Source organism: Mustelus asterias, chromosome 25, assembly GCF_964213995.1.
Source record: "Mustelus asterias chromosome 25, sMusAst1.hap1.1, whole genome shotgun sequence".
Taxonomy (NCBI): domain Eukaryota; kingdom Metazoa; phylum Chordata; class Chondrichthyes; order Carcharhiniformes; family Triakidae; genus Mustelus; species Mustelus asterias.
Window position 1 is genome coordinate 7,782,848 of NC_135825.1, and position 22,800 is coordinate 7,805,647.

At 41.6% G+C, this 22,800-nt stretch overlaps 1 protein-coding gene across 5 annotated transcripts in view; it reads right to left on the reverse strand.

Moving 5' to 3' along the window:
* Positions 1 to 22,800, reverse strand: part of tmcc2 (transmembrane and coiled-coil domain family 2) — a 141,685-nt gene that overhangs the window by 20,140 nt on the left and 98,745 nt on the right. For 4 of the 5 annotated variants that reach the window (XM_078242046.1, XM_078242048.1, XM_078242050.1 and 1 more), the window contains 2 exons: positions 7,621 to 7,966; positions 2,016 to 2,604 (listed from right to left, as the gene is read on the reverse strand). In XM_078242046.1, coding sequence (XP_078098172.1) covers positions 2,016 to 2,604; positions 7,621 to 7,966 — 935 coding nt within the window. Of the gene's footprint in view, positions 1 to 2,015; positions 2,605 to 7,620; positions 7,967 to 14,278; positions 14,395 to 22,800 lie in introns of those variants that run through there. The other variant, XM_078242051.1, reaches the window with a different exon arrangement.

Here is a 22,800-nt window from a genome sequence, read left to right on the forward strand (position 1 = left end):
AGCAAATGTGAAAAATAAAGATATTGTGATATCTTTTCTGATATACATTGCCAGCAGGTGCACAACATTGAAATGGTTGGTGGAGCCAAGGCACTTGTGGAAGCCTGTGGTAGGCAGCACCACCACCAGGCATTCCAAGGTACTACAACACTGGTGATTAAATCAATTACTGCCCCCCTTTGCATTCTTCACATTCTTTTCTCATGAACCCTCTGCAACCCTTAATCCACCACATCCAAGCCTTTTATAGCAGAGAACCTCCTCAACCAAGCCTGGATGGACACACCCTGCTCTATGGACAACCAGTGTCAGCCCTCAGCTGACCACCAGTTGGTCCTGTGAAGTTGAGGCTTCTTCCCTGTCTTTTCAAATTTACTGTTTTGTTTTCTCATCCTCCGCTCTTTCCCCTTACTTCTACTGGAGAATGACGTAACTGCTTAAAGCACATTTGTTTCAAATCTGCTTACTAATTTGGAAGTTATTTCTCGGCAGGTAACATTAATATGATTCTGGAACTTTGTCTCTTCCAAACTGTGTTAAAATTCAACCGAGCAGAGCTAACATTAGTCCAGGTCACAGTTATATGATTCTAACATGTACACAAAGTAAAAGTTTATTTATTAGTCACAAGTAAGGCTTAAATTAACACTGCAATGAAGTTACTGTGAAATTCCCCTCGTCACCAGTCCGGCGCCTGTTCAGGTCAATGCACATAACCAGAACGTCGTTCGGATTGTGGGAGGAAATTGGAGCACCCGGAGGAAACCGGACACGCAGGCACAGGGAGAAGGTGCAAATTCACAGACTGTGACCCAAGCCGGGAATTGAACTTGGGTCCCTGGCACTGCGAGGCAGCAGTGCTAACCACTGTGCCACCGTGCCGTCATAGTGAGCATTTGTACAGAGTTTGCCATGTTTCAACATTTTGAGGGACCAGTGTCAATCCTTTGTTAGGTTATGGGGGGGGGGGGGGGGGGGGGGGTGGCAGCAGTTTAGATGGGGGGGGGGGGGGTGGCAGCAGTTTAGATGGGCGGGGGGGTGGCAGCAGTTTAGATCAAGTCCAGATTATACTCAAATTGCTTTCTTTCCCTTCTCTTAGGTTTCCTTCCACACAAGCCCAGGTGGTGACGTCAATGTACTTGTCGACTCAGGGATTGTGCTGCTATTCCATGCTATAAAATTAGCAATCTAACCCGACTACACGTGCATACAACAAATCATCAGACTGCTGGATCCCAAATAACCTTCAGCCCAACTTGTCTCCCTTCTTCCTCCAGAAGGCTCTTTTTATGCAGGGTGACTGTCAGATGCCAATTATACTGGAGATGACTATATGACTATATGAGCAATGCGGGCATTGTCACTGAATCTTGTCGGCAGCCGACTTCCACCCACATGCACAATTTTGCAGGAATCACTAGGTAATGATTAGGAAGAGATGTCCAGGTTAATATTTCCCTCTCTCTAGCTTAGTGCTATTTCAAATCTAGTGCATACCATCTGCAGCTGAGAAGTACCCCCCAGAGAGACCTGGTATATCTTTGAAGCAATTTGACCGAACAGCCTGTTGTTGTGACTCACTCGTTATGGAGCGAAAGGGGCTCTTTCTTCAAATTGGTGAACATACACGTTGAGAACAAATTGGAGCAACCACAATAGCTGGAAGTCGGATATCATCTAAACTGCAACTGGACAAAGATTGCCCTGGGAGAGAGTGCTTACTGACCTTGAGGTGAAACAGCATCATTCATCATGGCCTATATCATTTCATGGCTATCAGTGAAGTCTGAACGCACCAATGCTGTTGTCTTAGGAATGAGATCGAGTATGTTGACATGGCTACCATAACATGGAAACCATTTTTCTCCGAAACGCAACATGCATGCTGATGGGAACTGGGATAAATAAAGGAAGGGGAGAAGAAAGTTTGCTGGGGCATTTGAATTTCATGACTAGCAGACATCCATTTCCCTGTTTGTCAAGCCAACATACATCAACTGTAAGAAGCTAGATACCTGTATCGTTCTTCTTGCAAACACTGTGTCATGTAGGCATAGTCTCTTTGTAGCTGCCCTTTCAAGTCTTCCATTGCGTCCTCCAGATGCGATTGGCTATCCTTAATTTCACGAAGTTCATCCAGGATAGTATCGAAATTGTTATGATGGCTGTCCAGTGTATTCGATTTCGGGCTCCCCATGCCTCCAGCCCCCGCCCCAGAGTTACTCCCACCTGCAGAACCAGATGTTGCACTGGAGCATTCATCCTCACTTCCATACTTGGGGCTTGACACTAGTGTAGCACTTCCACTCAGAGTCCTGGTGGTCTCTTCCTGATGTGACTCATCCAGCGTGTCTTTCAAGTGAGCAATGTTGTCAGCGCTGCCAAACTTGTTTCGTATCAGACTGGCGAACTCCCGTGGTTTGGAAACTACAGCTGTGTGAGTGACTTGAGAGAGGCCAGACAGGCCTCCCTTCACACCTTCCACCACACCTCCACCAAATCCACTGATGCCAGCTCGGACATTGGCACCCACATCCTTCAGACCTTGCTGCATGTCCCGTAGAACATCCTTCGGCTGTCTCGAAAGACCATTTTGTTCAATCTCTGTAAAAGTTGATCAAAAAATTATGAAACAAAACAAGTATTGCATAATCTAGCCTTTCCAATTTTTTAAAATACACAATGACTCACGTATGCTCCCTTGTCCTCTTTCAGATCCTCACATACTCTACTACAAGCGAAGAGACATAGCCCTGCTCCCTGACATTCAATAATCTCATTCTGCATGCATCCAGCTTTCTAGTGGTAGAGTCTAATGCATCTTTGTAATTTTCCATGACTGCAACAAGCCTCCCTCATTAGGCATCAGAATCATATCTGAAAATCATTCTTCCCTGCTGCTGTCAGACTTTTGAATGGACCTACCCGCGTTAAGTTGATCTTTCTCTACACCCTAGCTATGGCAACAACACTACATTCTGCACGCTCTCCTTTCCTTCTCTATGAACAGTACGCTTTGACTGTACAGCACAAGGAACAATACTTTTCACTGTACACCAATACATGTGACAATAATAAATCAAATCAAAGGTAATCCAGAATCACAAAAACACAGGTAACATTCCATTTTAAATGAGATAAATGACACAAAAGGAACTTGGCACATATGAAGCCTTAAAGTGATCCGTTCATTTTGTTTTCACATTTAATAAGATTATGGCGCTGATCTGATCGTGTCCTGAACTTTATTTCCTTATCTGCACCCCACCCTTCCCCTTGAAAACCTCCAACTCTATTGCCAATCAAATATGTATTGAACTCAACCTTAAAAATATTCCTAGTCTCTTCCACAAGGGGAAACACACTTTTGGCATCCATCTCGTCAAGTCCCCTCAGAATCTTGTGTTCCAATAAAATCAATTCTCATTCTTCTAAACTCCAATGGATATGGTCAACCTGTCCAACCTTTCCTCAATAAAATCATCCCTTTATCCCAAGAATCAATCAAGTGAAACTTCTCTGAACTGCTTCGAATGAAATTATATCCTGTCTCACTTATACAATTTCTTTAGTGAGAACAAAAGTGTACACAGTACTCCAGATGTAGCCTCACCATCAGTTGTGACAAAACATTCCCCGTACCTCAGAATCCTGCAATCACCCTCCATTTAAATAATGTACTGCTTTTCTAATCTTTCTACCAAAGTGGACAAATTCACATTTTCCCACATTATACTTTCTGGCTCCGTCACTTAACCTACCTAAAACCCTTTGTTGACTCTTCGGGTGAAATCTTCCTGGAAATCGGCAAAGGTCGATGTTGGGTGGGAAAAGCGGCGTTGAGTACGCTGATGGCAATGATGTTTTTGCCCGCCGTATAATGTAGCACTATGCCCACTTACACATAAGTGCTGTTTGAGTGGGCATAATTGTGTGCCTAGTTTGACTTCAGGCATGTCAGGACTTGACAAAGAGATTTAGGGGTACATGTTCATAGCTCCTTGAAAGTGGAGTCACAGGTGGACAGAGTGGTGAAGGCGGCATTCGGCATGCTTGGTTTCATCGGTCAGAACATTGAATACAGGAGTTGGGACGTCTTGTTAAAGTTGTACAAGACATTGGTAAGGCCACACTTGGAATACTGTGTGCAATTTTGGTCACCCTATTATAGAAAGGATATTATTAAACTAGAAAGAATGCAGAAAACATTTACTAGGGTGCTACCGGGACTTGATGGATTGAATTATAAGGAGAGGCTGAATAGACTGGGACTTTTTTCTCTGGAGCGTAGGAGGCTGAGGGGTGATCTTATAGAGGTCTATAAAATAATGAGGGGCATAGACAAGGTAGATAGTCAATATCTTTCCCAAAGGTAGGGGAGTCTAAAACTAGAGGGCATAGGTTTAAGGTGAGAGGGGAGAGATACAAAAGGGTCCAGAGGGGCAATTGTTTCACACAGAGGGTGGTGAGGGTCTGGAACAAGCTGCCAGAGGTCATAGTAGAGGTGGGTACAATTTTATCTTTTAAAAAGCATTTAGATAGTTACATGGGTATAGAGGGATATGGGCCAAATGCGGGCAATTGGGGTTAGTTTAGGGGTTTTAAAAAGAACGGGCAGCATCGACAAGTTGGGCCGAAGGGCCTGTTTCCATGCTGTAAACCTCTATGGCTCTATGACTTTTCTTTATCTCCCATGTCTTTTTAATTCTGTGGCTGGTGCCTGGTTGCAATTCCACAGAGGGGTGGGAGGGGGTGCTCAGCATCCAGCTAACTACTTGTTCAATTCTCATTTCATGTGCAAGCTTAGATTGTAAAATTATTTTGTTGCTCTCAGCTGACAATTACATATAGGGTCTCTGCCATAAGGATCAAAGCATTCAACTGGGAACAGAATCCCCTGCCTTCGAATGACGCTAGCAATCTTAGCTCCGATGCAAATAGTGGTGCCCCAGCTGCAGCTCGAACCCGAACTCAAAATAGACTGAGGATTAAAACTCAAATCTTCTGCGCCTTGTGCTACTCTCCCATGAGACCAAAGAGGGATTTATCCCTTCAGTTTCTAGAGCAGAAGGTTCACACACCTTAGACTCCAGATCTCATGAATAACATACAGCTTGTTTCTCTCCATCAACAAATTTGTTCAAATGGATTTCAGGTTTTCAAACTTAATGCCTCACACCTGCAACAGTACTTACTTAAATTTAGGTGACCATTAGATTTCAAATGACTAAACCTTAAAAATTAAAGGTGAACATGCCAGGGGAAAAAGTATTTTTCTGTCAAACTCAATCAAGTACAACCAGAGCTCTGCAAATCAAAGTTAATAGGCCCCATTGAGTGCTTTCCTTCCAGAGATCAGACAATTTAAGTGTATTTATTAGATGCAAGTCGGCTTACATTAACACTGCAATGAAGTTACTGTGAAAATCCCCCAGTCGCCACATTCTGGTGCCTGTTTGGGTACACGGAGGAAGAATTTAGCATGGCCAATACGCCTAACCAGCATGTCTTTCAGACTGTGGGAGGAAACCGGAGCACCTGGAGGAAACCCACGTGGACACGGGGAGAACGTGCAGACTCTGCACAGACAGTGACCCAGCCGGGCCGGAGACTCCATCTATCCCCAGAGGAACATTTTGGGATAAGCGCTTCTTGATCTCTAAAAATAATCATGCCACATATCTGAACTTTGACCCTTGCATTTAGACTATTAAAATCTCTTTTACTGATCTCTGTAGTTATCATGCTGCTCATTCTTTCTCCAGCGGGGATGGGAACCATTTGTTCTTCTAAAAGACAGCAAAGATATTTATTATGCTAATTTTATGTTACATTTCTGAAGCAACGAAGTATCTAATCTTTCTGAAATGTAGTATTGTTGGGACTGTTAGCCCAAAAGGAAGCAAATATTTTCTTCTATCTACTCTACTGCAATTAGAGAGTTTGAAACTTTCTGAAAATCTTCCATTTAAATTCCTAGTTCCAGTTTCCATTTCTCCATTTCATTTTCTATTTTGGGTGGGGGAACTTATCAATGCCCGCAACTTTGTGGAAATAGAAAGCGAAAGAAATTAGTGTGACGAAAACAAAACACGGTTGAAAATCATTTTGAGCAGAACTGGTCCATTCCTCTAATCCGAATGCCAGTTCTTGTATAAAATGGCCTTCTGGGTTGCAAGGGTATGTTTTCTTGGGACCATGTCCTCAGCACAGCACATAAAAGGACTGCGGACAAAGAACTGCATGCATCTGCATCAGTTGTTTATACCCGACAAATGAGAAAAATCGCACAAGCAGTCGGACCTTCACGGAAACCAGCTGGTCCAACAAAGCCCTTGAAAGCAGAATGCCCTCGCTTGGATTCCTGGTCTATGCTGAGTGAGGTGATCTTGCCCAGTGTACATCAGGTGCAACAGTTTTGGTACCCGAGGGGCGGATGGCAGTTAAATCAGCCCATTCCTACTTGCTAACATGACCCTTTGAGGAATGTCTACCTGCACGAACATGGAGTGAGGACTGCTTTAAACTCAGTTCACAGTCCCCCATGTTCAAACAGATAGCCAATACTCACTGCGAAGGACAACATATGAAGAGTTGCCCTTTGAGCAAGACATCAGAAAATTGCTGGGGACACAAAAATACCCCAGCTTGAGTTAGCACCTTTATTCAAAAAGAAAAAGGAAGAAGAAATTATAAAGCGATGTTATTCAGATGTAATAGGCAGAAAATTCTGGAACAGCACTTAGCAGGTTTCAGCATTTTCAGTTGTTAGTTCTGATTTCCAAAACCAATCGCGTTTTGCTTTTGTCTTTATTCAGATGGAGGTGGTTCAAAGATGGTCCAGAATAGGTTATTGATCTTTCTTGATAAAACCTCCTAGAATCCTGAACTTAGATTAGCCAGAAAAGCCTGAATGATCCATTTCCACCACCAATTATCTTCTGAAAAACATTTACTTACAACTGCAAGTAAATCAGAACCCAGTATTCAGTGTGGGAGTTGCTGAGCAAACTGGAGCTCGTGTTCTTATTCATACTTGGTCCTTGACCAGATTTCCCAGGTACTTTCTGAGACAGCGAGGTCATCAGTCTGGGCAGTCTGCGATACAGAACTGCTAAATTAATGTCCCACCATTGCCACCCAAACTAAAAATGATATTTCTCTCTCAATTTTCCTTCCGTGTTAAAAGTCAAACTAAACTAGCTACGGTAGACTTAGTCACGTCCTCTACATTGATCAGTGGCTCATTCTGGCAAGTCCACGTATGCAAACTTCGGGAAAGGACATGATTTGGCTAATCAGTATTGTCCCAGACATCAGGGAAAGCCTGCTGACATTTACTGTTTGGGCCCACAGATGAAGTATTACTATTTCTGAGAGCACCGGGACAACTATATTGTAAATGTGAATCACATCTTCAGAATAGCACGAGAGAATTGGTATGGGCAAAAGTGTAAACGGACTAACTATAACAAAGTTTCCGATTTAAAGTTTAAAAATCGACAACATGCCCATCTTTAAGTGAATGGTTACCAAGATTAACCCTTGCTCCTCCCCCCCACACTGTGGCTCTTATCAGAATATATCACCATTACTGACAATTCCAGTTCTCAATGTTACCTTTCAGTTTTCTGTGGTAGTGTTCTAGCTTCTTGTGCAGCTGTGCGATAGTTTGTGCCGATTTCTGGTTTTTCTTCTCAAACACCTGCTTGATACGGGAGGCTTGCTGTTTGTCTGCATTGTTAGCCAGCTTCAAGTACTCTGCTACATTATCGTCCCGTGCAGTTTGCTCAATTTTTATCTGCTCTGTGATTTTCAGGATCTTCTGGTGAAGGTGGTCTATGGCGGCTTTCGTCTTATGAGGATCTGGGGTCCCATCAGGCACATCAAGGCTGATGTTGGAGTCTGAGCCCCCATGGCTGGTGTTCGCTGGCAAGCTAAGTGTACTCACATCTCCCTTTTCAAGCTGAAAGATGTAGAGAAAGTAAACTTTATTAATGCAACTTGTAACATAAACATTCCTTTCCTCTTACAAATCCCTCTAGTCTTCTCTTGAAGGTGCTGACTCATGGCAGAGTACAACTCCCCAGGCTCCTGCGGCTTAACTTGGTGACCATTGCCATTCAATTGTGAGCCTATTACACTGAGCATCAGCAGGGACAGTGAACATCAGGGGCAAGACTGATGCTTGTTGAGTGTCCATACAAACATTTTCCAGCAGGGGTCACTGAACTGCAATGAAGAGCAGGATTCCAGACTGCTTTTGGTCCCCATAAACGATTGTGCTGAAACTGATCTCTGCCAGTAGCACAAAATGGACCGTCAGTAAATTGGTAGAGAGTTTTTATTTACACCACATCCAATTGTTTTTTCTTGTTTGAAGTATGCAGTTGGAAGTCATACATCACTAACGAACATCAATTTCACTCCCACTAAGTCGACTGCAATGTCCCCTCATTGCTGTTCTAGCTCAAATTTACTAACTTAGCTCAAATTAAGGATTGACCCTGTGACTTTTCTGTGACAACAAAAGGCAAAAGTGCATGCTAATATATATATAGAGAAACATAAAACTAAAGAAATATTAATAGATTGAGTGGACAAAGCAGGCAATGGACTGCGATGTTGATGGCCTTCGAAAGGATGGAGCAGGGTAAATGACGAAAAGCTAGAAACAGTGACGCTCCAAAGAGTCACAGGGGTCCATGGACATGGATGACTGAAAGGTTAAAAAGAGGTTAAAAAAATCTAAAGCACTAATGGAATGGTTTAGAATACAAGGTCCCGCTACATCAATATGTAGCCTAGATTTAGATCACATCTTGGAAAGAAGACTGGCGAACTGATAGAAATGATGTGGAGATGCCGGCGTTGGACTGGGGTGAACAGTCACGGGCATTCAGCCTTGGATCTTCAGGTCAGCGTTCTCCAAGGCGGCCTTCACGACACACGACAGCGCAGAGTCGCTGAGCAGAAACTGATAGCCAAGTTCCGCACACATGAGGACGGCCTAAACCGGGATGTTGGATTTATGTCACATTATCAGTAACCCCCACAGCTTTCCCCCTGGTCTTGCAGAATCTCACGAGCTGTTCTGTCTGGAGACAATACACATCTCTTTAACCTGTGTTGAATGCTCCCTCCACCCACATTTAAGACCTCGATGCAGTTAGATCACAGGTCAGTCATGATCTCATTGATTGGGGGAACAGGCTCAAGAAGCTGGCATTTAGGCCTACATTTCTTTCTATATTCTTATCCCCATAGTGCACACAAATTGAAATGTTTTCAACCTGATTCGCATTCTAATTAGTATTCTGTAACTTGATTTCTGTGTCTGTGCACAGTTTGAGAGCACATTTCCACTCCATCTGACGAAGGAGCAGTGCTCCGAAAGCTTATGGTATTTGCTACCAAATAAACCTGTTGGACTTTAACCTGGTGTTGTGAGACTTCTAACTGATAGAAGGCAGAGAGTCAGGATAAATGGGTCTTTTTCTGGTTGGCAAGGTGTACCTAATGGGGTGCCACAGGGTTCAGTCCTTGGGCCCCAACTATTTACAACCTATATTGACTTGGATAGAGGAATAGAAGTTATCATTGCCAAATTTGCAGATGACACGAACATAGGTGGGATAGTAAGTTCCAATGAAGAAATATGAAATTTATAAAATGGATATAGATAGGTTAGGTGAGTGGGCCAAAACGTGGATAGGTGAGGTTTTCCATTTTGGTCAGAAAAATGGCAAGGCAATTTATCTAAATGGAGAGAGACTTCGGGGTGCTTTGATGCAGAAGGATCTGGGTGTCCTTGTGCATGAGTCACACAAAACTGGGATCTAGGTAATAAGGAAAGCAAATGGAACTTTGGCATTTATAGCTGAAGGAATAAGGAGTATCAAAGTAAGGACAGATTGCTGCAACTACGCAAGCCATTGGTGAGACCACACCTGGAGTACTATGTACAGTTTTGGTCTCCTTATTTAAGGAAGGATGTAGTGGCATTAGAGGCAGTTCAAAGGAGGTTCACGAGGTTGATTCCAGAGATGAAGGGCTTGTCTTAAGAAGAGATTGAACAGTTTAGGCCTATGCTTTCTGGAGTTTAGAAGAATAAGAGGAGAACTGATTGAGGTGTACATGATGAAAAAAGGTGTTGACAAAGTAGACAGAGTAGATGCTTCCTCTTGTGGGACAACTCTCGAACAAGAGATCACAGTTTTAGGATAAGAGGTAGCAGATTTAAAACAGAGATGAGGAGAAACTATTTCTCTCAAAGGGTCGTAAATCTGTGGAATTCACTACCCCAGGGTGTGGAGGATGCCGGGGCGTTGAGTAAATTTGAGGAAATACAGATTTTTAATTAGTGATGGGTTGAAGGGTTATGGAGAATAGGCAGGAAAGCGAAGTTGAGGCCAAGACAAAATCAGCCATGATCCTATTGAATGGCAGAACAGGCATGAGGGGCTGAATTACCTACTCCTGTTTCGACTTCTTCTGTTATCATCTTCAATTCTGGGCACCATACCCGAGAAAGGATTAACTGACCTTGGAAAGGAGTGCAACATAGATTTATCAGAATGATACCCAGACTCCAAGGGTTGAAGTACAAGGAAAGATTACACAAACTAGGGTTTTATTCCTTCGGAATTACAACAGTAATATAAGGCTTCAATCAAAGTTTTCAAGATAGTAAAGGGAACTGATAGGGCAGTTAGAGATAAATTATTTCAGCTGATTGGAGATTCTAAAACTCTGAGACATAGCCTAAATTCAGGCCTTTCAGCCATGTTAGGAAACGCTCCTACATGCAAAAGGTCAGAACAAGTTAGGAAATCTTACACAAATGGCAGCTGATGCTGGATCTTTGTTCATTTCAAAAATCTGAGATTGATAGACTTTTATCAACTAAAGCTATTAAGGTACAAGGATTGGTCGATGCAGTTAGATCACAGGTCAGTCATGATCTCATTGATTGGGGGAACAGGCTCAAGAAGCTGGCATTTAGGCCTACATTTCTTTCTATATTCTTATCCCCATAGTGCACACAAATTGAAATGTTTTCAACCTGATTAACAAACCTTAGAAAAACCCCTCGCAAATGGTTTGCCAAGCTTGGCATTCATGGACTTGCAGAATTTCCACAGAATTAGGTTTTTCGTTATGCACAAACACATTGCTACGTCAACCTGCCATGGAAACCTATAGCTCGTACCAAGCTATAATTTTTTTGCTGCCACTTCACTTATGTACCCCAATTACATGACAGTCAAATCATCTATTTTTTTTTTCCTTTCTTCCCCTCTTCCAATCTCCACTACCAACATCCCAGTCGTTGATAAGTCCAGTAAGGAATTCAGTAAATTTCTTGGCCCAGAGAACAGCAAGAATGTGGGAGTAGCTACCACATGGAAATGTTGAGGTGAATAGCATAGAGGCACTGAAGAGAAAGTTAGATTAGCAACTGATAAAGGAATTGAAATGTATGCTGTTGGAGTTAGACGAAGTATGGTGGGAGGATAGTTGTGTGAAGCATAAACACCAACAACATGGACTAGCTGAGCTGAATAGCACGTTTCTATGCTTTAAATTTTATTTAATTCTGTGTAAAGAATTGCTCCCTAACATCAGTCCTGATTTTGACATTTTACCAATTTGCACACGTCATCATATCCTGCAGTCAATAGTTAAACTCCAAATAGTGCTCGACATCAACAGTTCCTCTTCCTCCTGGTCTCTATTTATATATCCTCTCGAGTCCCCTTCTCATTCGACTGCATGCAAGATTGGACAGATCAAGTTTTTATAAAAATTTCCTCATGACAATCCTGCCCATTTCAAATTCTGATCTGAAAGCTTGACTGCTGTGTTGGACTCACTCATCCTGTAGTGAGCTATCGAGTCAGTGGCAAATTAAGCTCAGCATTATACTGTCCCTTTTATATTGCTACTAAGCAGGAATGCCAGTATTTTCCCCTTAGAGAAGAATAAGCCATGTGCTCTTAAAATTACTACTGTGGCTTTCAGATGAGGCAAATTCAAGGTAAGTAACAGGACCAAAGATACAATGTCTAAAGACAGAAATAACTTTCATTTACACTGTAACTTACTATTGTGCCCTCAGGGCTCCTGTATCACAGCACAACCAATAGATAAGCTTTAAAAGACAGCTATCTTTGAGACGACTGCACAGCCAGTTTGCACAAAGGTCCCAACAGCAAATGAACAACCAGGTACTCGATTTTGATGGTACGAATCAAGCGTTTTTATTAAAATCAGGCAAGGAAATGTACGCAACATTGTTGAGTCAGAAACATGCATTTGTTTTTGTTTTTAAAAAAAAGCAACCTAAAGAATATAACAGGAGTAATCTACATTTTTGTGTGAGCAATTGCACACCAGTTGGTTTCATGAGGAAAAAAATACCATTGCTTACCTCTCAACTGACTTAACAGCAAAACATTTTTTGTCTAAGCCAATGGGAGAAATATGACAACAAAAATGCAGCATTCTAACTGTACAAAACATTTGACTGGATGAGAGAAGGTAAAAACAAAATAAAACTTGCATTTATATAGCACCTTTCACAACCACCGGACCTCTCAAAGCATTTTACAGCCAATGAAAAACTTTTTGAAATGTAGTCAATGTCGTAATGCAGGAAACATGACAACCAACTTGCACACAACAAGCTCTGACAAATAGCAATATGGCAATGATCTATTTTAGTGATGTTGACCAAGGGATAAATATTAGCCAGGACACCAGGGACAACTCCCTGCTCCTCTTCAAAATAAACCTATGGGATCTTTTACATCCGCCTGAGGGAACAAGCGGGGTCTCAGATCAGTGACTAATCTACCAGCGCCTCTTGACTGGTGCATTACTGTAGAAATGCTGCACTGAGTGCTAGTCCTGATTTTCTTAAGTCTTAGAATTCAGAAATGGACTTGAACCCATACAATCCTGAGACTCAAAGGGGCAAGTACAGTACTAACTGAATCATAGTTGATATCCATGATAGATGGGAGTGCAAGTCATGAGAAAAGTGCATCACTCTCTGGTCTCTGCAAAATTAGAATTGGTCTTTATATGGACTCAGGTCTGCACCGGAGCAAGCAGCTGTGACACTACCGTTGACTTGTCATCAGTAAACACTCACTATTTGACATTCATACAGTCCAAAGATTCATGCCTTCATATCATGGGCATAGACACCACAAATGTGATCAATAGGTCTGAGGAGTTCTGGAAACCAGTGACAAATGGGATGGGCAAATCCAGAAAATTGGATCACAAAGCTCCAAAATTACAAATCATGGATAAGTTTCTCTTTGGTAATGGTCCCAGGAGAGTGAACCCAATATGCTGGGAACATGGCGGAATAAAAACACCTTGATGAAGATTTAGATTAAGATATCCAAACTATATGTCTGTCATAAATGATTTTCATTACAGCAATCTTTCAACAGTAGGTCTCAGCAGGTCTGGCAGCATCTCGAAGGAGGAGAAAGAACTAATGTTTTGAGTCCAGATGACCCTTGTCAAAAGCTGACCATTCACCGATAGGTAAAAATGAATGTTTACCTACAGGTGAAAGCTTTGACAAAGGGTCATCTGGACTCGAAACGTCAGCTCTTTTTTCTCCTTAGATGCTGCCAGACCTGCTGAGATTTTCCAGCATTTTCTCTTTTGGTTTCAGATTCCAGCATCCGCAGTAATTTGCTTTTATTTCAACAACAGGTCGCTGCTTCAGGCAAGGCAATGTTTTACTGTAAGCATCGCAATCAAAACCAATTATATCTTCATTGACTAACTGAATACAAATCTACCAACCAGGAAGTTTATGCAATTTAAAACTGATAATGCGAATGAAATATCAAAGACCAAAAAAAAAATCACAAAAAAAAGAATTCTTCAGCACTTTGCTCAAGCACCACATTTTGTTTTCCATTCAACAACACTATAACATACTTACTAATTAATTCCCATTTCGGTAGCTCCACAATTGAATGTAAATTCTCTTACATGCTTTAATGGGTGCTTTAAAAACATATTTTGCAAAATTAACTGTTGAAATTTCTAAGCACTGAAAGAGGCCCTAAAAATTTGCAGAAATTTCCAAATCTAACAAACAAAAGTAGCAATGTTGTAGAAACGTAGATGCCAAGAGAGCATTCTTTTAGCACAAAAGTGTTTGCTGAAACAGCAGAGGTTGCTGTAATCCTCATTGCCTAGTTCCTACATCGCCCAGAGAAGTCAGCACCAAGAGTTACTGTACCTTCAGTTTGTTGCCGTGAAGTTTCTCTTTCCTCATGATAAAAGTAAGTTGGTGGTGTACATACTCAAAAGATCAGCAGGGGAGGAGTGGTGAACTGGTCAGTACGGCTCAAGACACAGCATGCCTATCATTAATAGTATGCAGCACAGTCGCATCACTGTCTATAGAGGAAGATCCACCCTTCAAGTCAGAATGGCTCCTTTCTCTCACCTAACTATTTAACGACAGTGTATAGATCTTTTCTCTAGTACGTAACAGGAGAAATTGAATAATCGATGTGAAAATACAGGAGGTGGAAACCACACTGAGTGCTGTACAAAAACAGCTGAAATTAGGTGAACTTCCCAATATCCAGATCACAAGTTTGATAAATGATGCATGTTAAAGGCAAACAGTGGTTGCATCAGAAGTGGTTTCCTCTTCTATTTTGCTGACTTTTTCATAACATGTGCAACTTTATGCAAATAAAGTAATGACACTTAGACTGGGCCCATACAACTTGAAGCGTCACCAAGTTTCTTATTGTCATCACGGACAGTTTTTTTTAATGCAAGCTCGAAGGTAAGGCTTCAAAAGGCTCATATTACTGTATCGCTTTACATCGGTGCTGTGCTTTGAAAGGATGTTTATCTTTTGCTTATTGTGATTGTGACAGGATACTGAGGATTCGTCTGTGCCGGCTCTCATGTAGAAATGTTGCACCATGAGGAGGTTGATGCAATCATTGCAAATTTCTGTAAACAAGACTATATCTCTGATACTCCCCTATTGTCCATAGTACAATGAACTGGGAGTAAAACCAACAGTCTTGAAGGTGCTTTAATAGTGTAATATATTCAAGTGCTGAAATGATGCTGAATACATCCATGGTATATCCAAGTCCAGGACCTTTAGGACAGCCTTCTTCTCATTTGTTCATGTCGCGGTGAGCCACCTTGAGAATCGCTTCAGTACGCCTGACATATGTATACCAACAGTATTTTCAGGAAGGGAGTACCAGGATTTTGACTCAGCAACAGTGAGGGAACATGCATGATTGCTCCAAGTCAGGATGGTGTGTGGCTTGCAGGTGGTGGTGTTCCCATGTGTCTGCTGCCCTGTTTTTCTGGATGGTAGAGGCTGCAGATTTGGACAGCGCTGTCGATGGAAGCTTAATCAGTTTTCAGCAGAACATCTTTTATATGGTACACACTGCAGCCACAGTGTACTGGTTGTGGAGGGAGTAAATGTTTAAAGTCCTGAGCAAGTAGACACCTTAGCCCAGTATGGTGTTGAGCTTCTTGATTATTGGCTCATCCAAGCAAATGCAGAGTATTTCTTCACATTCCTGATTTGTGCCTTGTAGATGGAGAGGCATTGGGGAGTCAGAAGGCAAGTTATTCCCTGCAGAAATCACAAACTCTTGATATAAATGCTGTGGCTAAAGAATATACATCTCATCCAGTCAAGTTGTTAAAGTTGTACAAGACATTGGTAAGGCCACACTTGGAATACTGTATATAGTTCTGGTCACCCTATTACGTAAAGGATATTATTATACTAGAAAGAGTACAGAAGAGATTTACTAGGATGCTACCAGGACTTGATGGTTTGAGTTATAAGGAGAGGCTGGATAGACTGGAACTTTTTTCCCTGGAGTGTAGAAGGCTTAGGGATGATCTTATAGAGGTCTATAAAATAATGAGCAGCACAGATCAGCTAGATAGTCAATATCATTTCCCAAGGTAGGGGAGTCTAAAACTAGAGGGCACAGGTTTAAGTTGAGGGGAGAGATACAGAAGTGTCCAGAGGGGCAATTGTTTTGGTCAGTGTCTGGAACAAGCTGTGTCAGAGGTGGTAGTAGAGTTACATGGGTAAGATAGGTACAGAGGGATATGGGCCAAATGCGGACAATTGGGATTAGTTTAGGGGTTTAAAAAAAAAGGGCGGCATGGACAAGTTGGGCTGAAGGGCCTGTTTTCATGCCGTCAACCTCGATGACTCCAAGTTGCTGGTCAGAGGTAGATCCTAGCATGTTGATGGTGAGGAAGGGCAATTTGCCATCTTGTTGGGCAGGTACGATCTTACTAATTTTTTTTAAAAGTTGCAGACAAAAATACGCAATACTGACCTTTTTAAGCTTTCACAGAGGGACTAATGATACCCAGCTCCATCCCGTTCCAGAGGCCTTGGAATAAGTCAGTAGTAATACTTCTTTAAAATTTGTTTCCAACACCCATTTTTGGGTCAGGCTTCACTTTTTTCAGCTAAATATCAGGATATCAGCCATTATCTTCAGCACAGTGATCAACTCTGCACCCTCATCCTCCCTCCCCATTTTTTCAGGCTGAACCACACTGATGGCAACTTTTGCATCCTATTCATCCTGGAACTAAGCATCTGACCCAAATTTCTCTCCATCATACAAAGCAGCAGCTACTTGCACCATTGTAACATTATCCGCATTTATCCTTACCTCGTCCGCCTACCACTGAAACCCTCATCCCTGCCCCAAGTTGGGCCATTTTGACTCGCTTCTGGTCATCCTTCCATTCTGTACCCTTCAAAAACTTCAGCTCACCCAAATCTTTGTTTACATATCTTATCCGACACTCAAGCCAACTCCCCTTGCTGACCTATACATTTTCCTGGACTCCCAATGCCTTAAATTTAAAATTCATCCTTGCGTTTAAATCCCTCCTAGACCATGCCCTTCTCTTTCATTGCGGCCTCACACTCTAACACAAGCAAAACACAAAATCCTTGTTATTTGCAGAAAACTTTGTATTGTTTGTTACAGAATTTTTGAAAAATATTTTTATGAAGTGTGTTTTGAGCCAGAGGATTGAGAATGAACACAAAGAACAAAAAATTACAGCACAGGAACAGGCCCTTCGGCCCCCCGCAAGCCTGCACCAAACATGCTGCCCAACTGAACTAAAACCCCCTACCTTTCCGGGGACTAAATACCAGGACTTCCAGCTCAAACTTCAAGCTGGATTGCTGACAGCTTCATTACTGCCACTGAGTATTATTTGAGCGCGCTAGACTCAGATTATCCCACTCATGCCTCCAGTTCAGAAGCTTGTGGCCTCAAACCCTGCCCAGAGTTTGAACTTATAACCCAAGCTTGTTCAGCAGCGCAGTACCGAGGCAGTGATAAAATTGTTCAAAGTGTCACTTCCATGGAGATGTTAAACGGAGGAGCTTTGACAAAGGGTCATCTGGACTCGAAACGTCAGCTCTTTTCTCTCCTTACAGATGCTACCAGACCAGCGTTTTCTCTTTTGGTTTCAGATTCCAGCATCCGCAGTAATTTGCTTTTATCCAGTGTTAAACTGAGGTCTTGCTTGCCTGTTCAAGTGGATCTTAAAAATTCCAAAACACTACTCAAAGAGGAACAGGAGGATCATCTTTCCTCGTCTGCAACTACTAAAAACACAGTAAGGAGTCTAACAACACAAGGTTAAAGTCCAACAGGTTTATTTGGTAGCAAACGCCACTAGTTTTAGGAGCAGCGCTCCGAAAGCTAGTGGCGTTTGCTACCAAATAAACCTGTTGGACTTTAACCTGGTGTTGTTAGACTCCTTACTGTGTTTACCCCAGTCCAACGCCGGCATTTCCACATCATGACTACTAAAAACAGACATTCGTTCATATTAGTTGTCTGAGAGATTTTGCTTTGTGTAAAAGAGTTTCCTCATTTGTTCAATCAATAGTCAGTGCACTTCAAACTAATTCATTGTTGATTAAATGCTCCGCGATGTCGGAGAAATGTAATAAAATACTGCATAAATGGTTTTCCTCCTCCAACATGGTGCACCAGTAACACACAAATATACGAAATAGATGCAGAAGTAGGCCATTCGGCCCCTCCAGCCTGCTCAACCATTCAATAAGATTAAGACTGCTCTTTGTGTTTCAAATTCCACATTCCCATAGAATGAACTGCTCGAACCTCTAATGTGAGAATTGTGTGAACACTGAGGGGGGGGGGGAGAAAGAATAGGCAGAGGGAAAAAAAAATTAAACATTTCTGAAACTGCTAAATAGAAAGCACATGATGGGTATGACTGGTTAAATGCCTCCAGCTGCCCAGACTAGTTACTGGCTTCGTTCATTGGATAATTATTGTAGCTTGTCACTCATTAAGACAACTTCTAATTATACAATGAATGTAATATAGATAAACAAACGATGAACAGCTTTTCCCCAACAATTCTTTTCGCCCCTTTTCTGAAGTTATTCATCTCTTGCTGTGCGTCAGTTCGATAGGCATTTGCACCACCGTGATAGCTTGCCCAAATGGCCAACCATTGATTGTGAGCCTCAACCGAAGTATCAACTACTTATGCAATTACAGAAAGCATCATAGGTAGCAACAATTACTGGATAAAGCTCTGGAATAGGAACGATGGATTATCTGCTCACCCGTTTATAACCTACAAACAAATTAGTTCAATTGTGTCCCTCCAAAAGTGGTTTCAAAATACACCAAGAGTCAAATCTGGTCCCTTTCTGTGTTCCTCAGCTATTCTGGCCAAGTGACCTTTTGGTTTTTTTTTAAATGAACTATTACACGTCACCACAAAGCTAAAATGCATGGAAGCCTTATTGATATTTTTCAGTTAACTATGTTTCAATTTCAATTTCGTTAGTAGTTGATGGGCCAGTCAACATTTTCCAATCAGGAATAGCTTATCACAGAAGTGAAACATGGGCTTCTGCAAATTTCAGTGTCATATTGTACAGTCAAGCACAAATTATTGCCAAGAAACACATTTTATAACTGAACATGGAACAGCAATTTAATCATTTGCGTGAACTGCACATTAGTTCCTGTTTTTGAAGGATTGGGGCAAAGTGATAGCTGTTTCACATACTGTCAGTACAATATTAGGAACTAATGAACAAGAAAAGCTGAAAACCTGGCATCAGGAATAGTAAGTGCTAGAAACACACCAGAGGCTTGAGGCTTTACCTAAGATAAAAGAAGCAGCTTAACCTTTTGTCAGAATAATTCTGGTGGAACACCGTGTTTTAGAATACTTGAACCCCCATCATTCCGCTGACAGGTGAAATATAGTTTATATCGCAAATAACATACCATGTTTCAGATGCAGGCTCATCATCAGGACATAAATGGTCTTCATTCTACTTTAATTTCAATACTAAATTAATACTGAATTTAATATTGATTACATATTAAATCAATATTAATTTAATTAATATTTGGATTTTATATAGTAGTTACAATATTTATCCATTTCCTTAAGTACATCCATCATTCACAAAAGCCTTGAAAATCCACACACAATAAAAGATAATCACCGTGTAATTTCTACTCTTGGTTTCTGCTGTTCAAGAGCTTCTATTTCCACGGTAAATAAATTTTCCAAGAAAAGAGCTAATGTGAACAATCCCTTCCCTCTGCACAAAAAGAAAATGTTTCAGACAAAAAGAACAGCCTTCACAAAATGTGAAAGTAGAAGAGGATTAAATGCCAGGTCAGCAGCTTTCCTGCACCTCTTTCCCAAAAAGACAAATCCAGTCTGCAATTATTTTCAGAGCACTGATGTGTTGAATTTTCAACCATGCTAATGTAAAAGATCCTCCAAATTTGAAGTTCACACACAGATTGTTTCAAAGATAAACCTTTGACGAATATCACAATCACACTGCTTGGACTAGGAACGGATAGCAAACAAGTTCAGTGAAGAAGCTTTTTGATGGATTATCCTGGGTCTTGTTTTTGATGGGTTACCCAGATTCTTGTTTATGCCAACACCCTTCGACGTGCACTTAGACCTGGATTGTGTTTTAAGCTCTTGATCAGCCTGAGAGAACCTGCACCATCATTTCAAGTCCACTGCTCATGCAGAGAAATTGTAGTAAAGCTCTGTACGCTTGCTTGTCAAAAATACCTTTCCATTTTACAACCCTGAGGGCAGTGTAAACTGGTGTGGGGAAAATGGCCATGAGGACCACAAAATAAAAAATCAAGTTGAATCAATGTTTCCTTCTACCACTCAACATATACTTTCCTTCTTCAAGATTTATAGCAATTGCTAGAAGTTTAAAAATATACAGATGAAATCTGGTTTTACCGTATTGCTGTGAAAAGCAAGAACATTGACTGTATCCAGGTGAAATTGATCTGCTGTTGGTGGTACCACCTCATCGCCTGGCATGGCTAATTGACTGAAAAGCCACTTTTCACTTCCTCTGTCTTTCTCCTTTTTCTATCTCCTGCCAGCTCCTGAGGAGGGTTCTTTGCAGAGATGAGCAGATCACTTCAGGAAGCCAGTGTACTGCTCTTCTTGCTGCCCATAAGAGCATCTATGCTGTTCTTTAAACATATCACTTAGCATGGAATGAAATGAAATAGAACCAGGAGCTGCTTTGAACTTGATTTATCTATTATCTTCAAGGGTTGGCCTGTAACTTCAAATGAATATGAAGGCTGATGTTTAATGCATTTGATTTGTTTTGTAAAACCTGCACATCATTAAAGGCAACAGCAGCAGTGCTTTGTAACGATTAATGCTCGAAGTTGAACATCTACATTTCTCTGAGCTTCCTCCTGTGTTCCACTCCCCTGTCAGATTCAGCTTCACTTTAGTGGTTCAGACCAAGAGCCTGCAGTATGGAACATCTCTCTTGGGAGCTGCGCTACTTAGACTTCTGTACAGATGGATGCAAAGGCTGCTGACAGAAATAGCTACAGCACATATTTTAACATTGCAAAATAAGGATGGTATGAGGTTTGTATGTCAGTGCAGAATTTAAAAGAAGCATTCAGCAGACTTGGAATCAAAGGGAAAAGTGATTTTATGTTCTGGTCAGATATTTCAATCATTTAAACTCATATTTAGTTTATTGCTTAAGGGACTTTTTTTTAATGTCTTCTGTCCGCTCTGATTTAAAATATCTAACACAGAAAAAATCCATTCTGCTGTCAAATATTTCAACTTTTTAAAAAACCCCATCAACAAACATGTTGTATTCCTCCGGAGAATGAAATTAATGATAGTTATTGTCCTTTCTTTTGTTCTTTCATGGAATGTGAGAATGTCAGTAAATCTTTGACACCAGAATGTTTTTTTGCATTAAATCTTCACCCCCAAAATCCAAAAAGATACAATTTACAAAATCATCTTGTATCCATTCAGCACAGTTGATCAATGATGTCAAATCCCAACAGGAGAAAACAGCTGCATTGAAATTTAATACTTCATGGAGCACGCAACATTTCTTTTTTCAATTTGCATTAAATTTCAAAGTCCAAGTCTCTTAATCTCTTTCTCTTTGGTACCATGCCCTCAGAGAACATTGGTGGCAAACGATGTGTGTGTTTTGGCCCATAGTGATTTGCTGTTACCTTCTGCAGCTCCTGATCAGAAGACTCTCCCACTCTTACTGCCTCCCGTAAGCAGATTAGAAGGATTTTAGTTGACAATCAACCTGTTTGGCCATCAAAAAACTGAGTGAAACTCGAATCAGAGCTTAAGATGCAGAGAGTTGTAAAAAAATATTTCAAAGGATGTGGACATCACTGGCTAGGCCAGCATCTATTACCCACCCCTAACTGCCCTCGAGAAGGTGGCGGCGAGCTGGCTTTTTGAGCCTTTGCAGTCCATAGTGCTGTTGGGAAGAGAATTCCAGGATTTTGACCTAGTGATACTGAAGGAATGGCAATATAGTCAAGTCAGGATGGTGTGTGGTTTGAAGGATAACTTGCAGATGGTGTTGTTCCCATGCATCTGGTGCCATTGTCCTTCCAGGTGGTGGTAGTCATGGATTTGGAAGGTGCTGTCAAAGAGGCCGTGGTGAATTGTTGCAGTACATCGTGTAGATGGTACACACCACTGCCACTGTGCGTTCGCGGCAAAGTGTTGAAGGTGGTGGATGGGGTGCCATTGAAGTGGGCTGCTCTATCCTGGCTGATATTGAGTTTCTTGAGTGTCATTGGAGCTATATTCATTCATGCCTTGGAGATGGTGGACAGGTTTTGGGGAGTCAGGAGGCAAGTCCAAAGATGTGCAGGTTAGATGGATTAGTCATGGTAAATGTGTGGTGTTACGGGGAAAAGGCATGGGAAAGGGCCTAGGTAAGATGTCAGAATCTGTGCAGACCAGTTGGGCCAAATGGCCTCCTTCTGCACTTTAGGGATTTTATGATTCTATGAGTTAGTGGCTGCAGAATTCCCAGATTTCATCCTGTTCTTATAGCCACAGTATTTATATGGCTGGTTTCAGTTCAGTTTCTGGTCAATGACAACCCCTAGGATGTTGAGAACAAAGAATTTAGCAATGGGTAATGCCACTAAATGTTACGGGGAGATGGCCGGATTCGCTCTAGTTGGAGATAGTCATTACCAGACAATGTAGAGCGAACGTTACCTACACTTATCAGTCCAAGCCTGAATGTTGTCCACATCTTGCTGAATATGAGCACTGACTGTTTCAGTATCTGAGGAGTCCTGAATGGTGCTGAACATCAAAGATTCCCACTTCTAACCATAAAATGGAAGGAAGGTCATT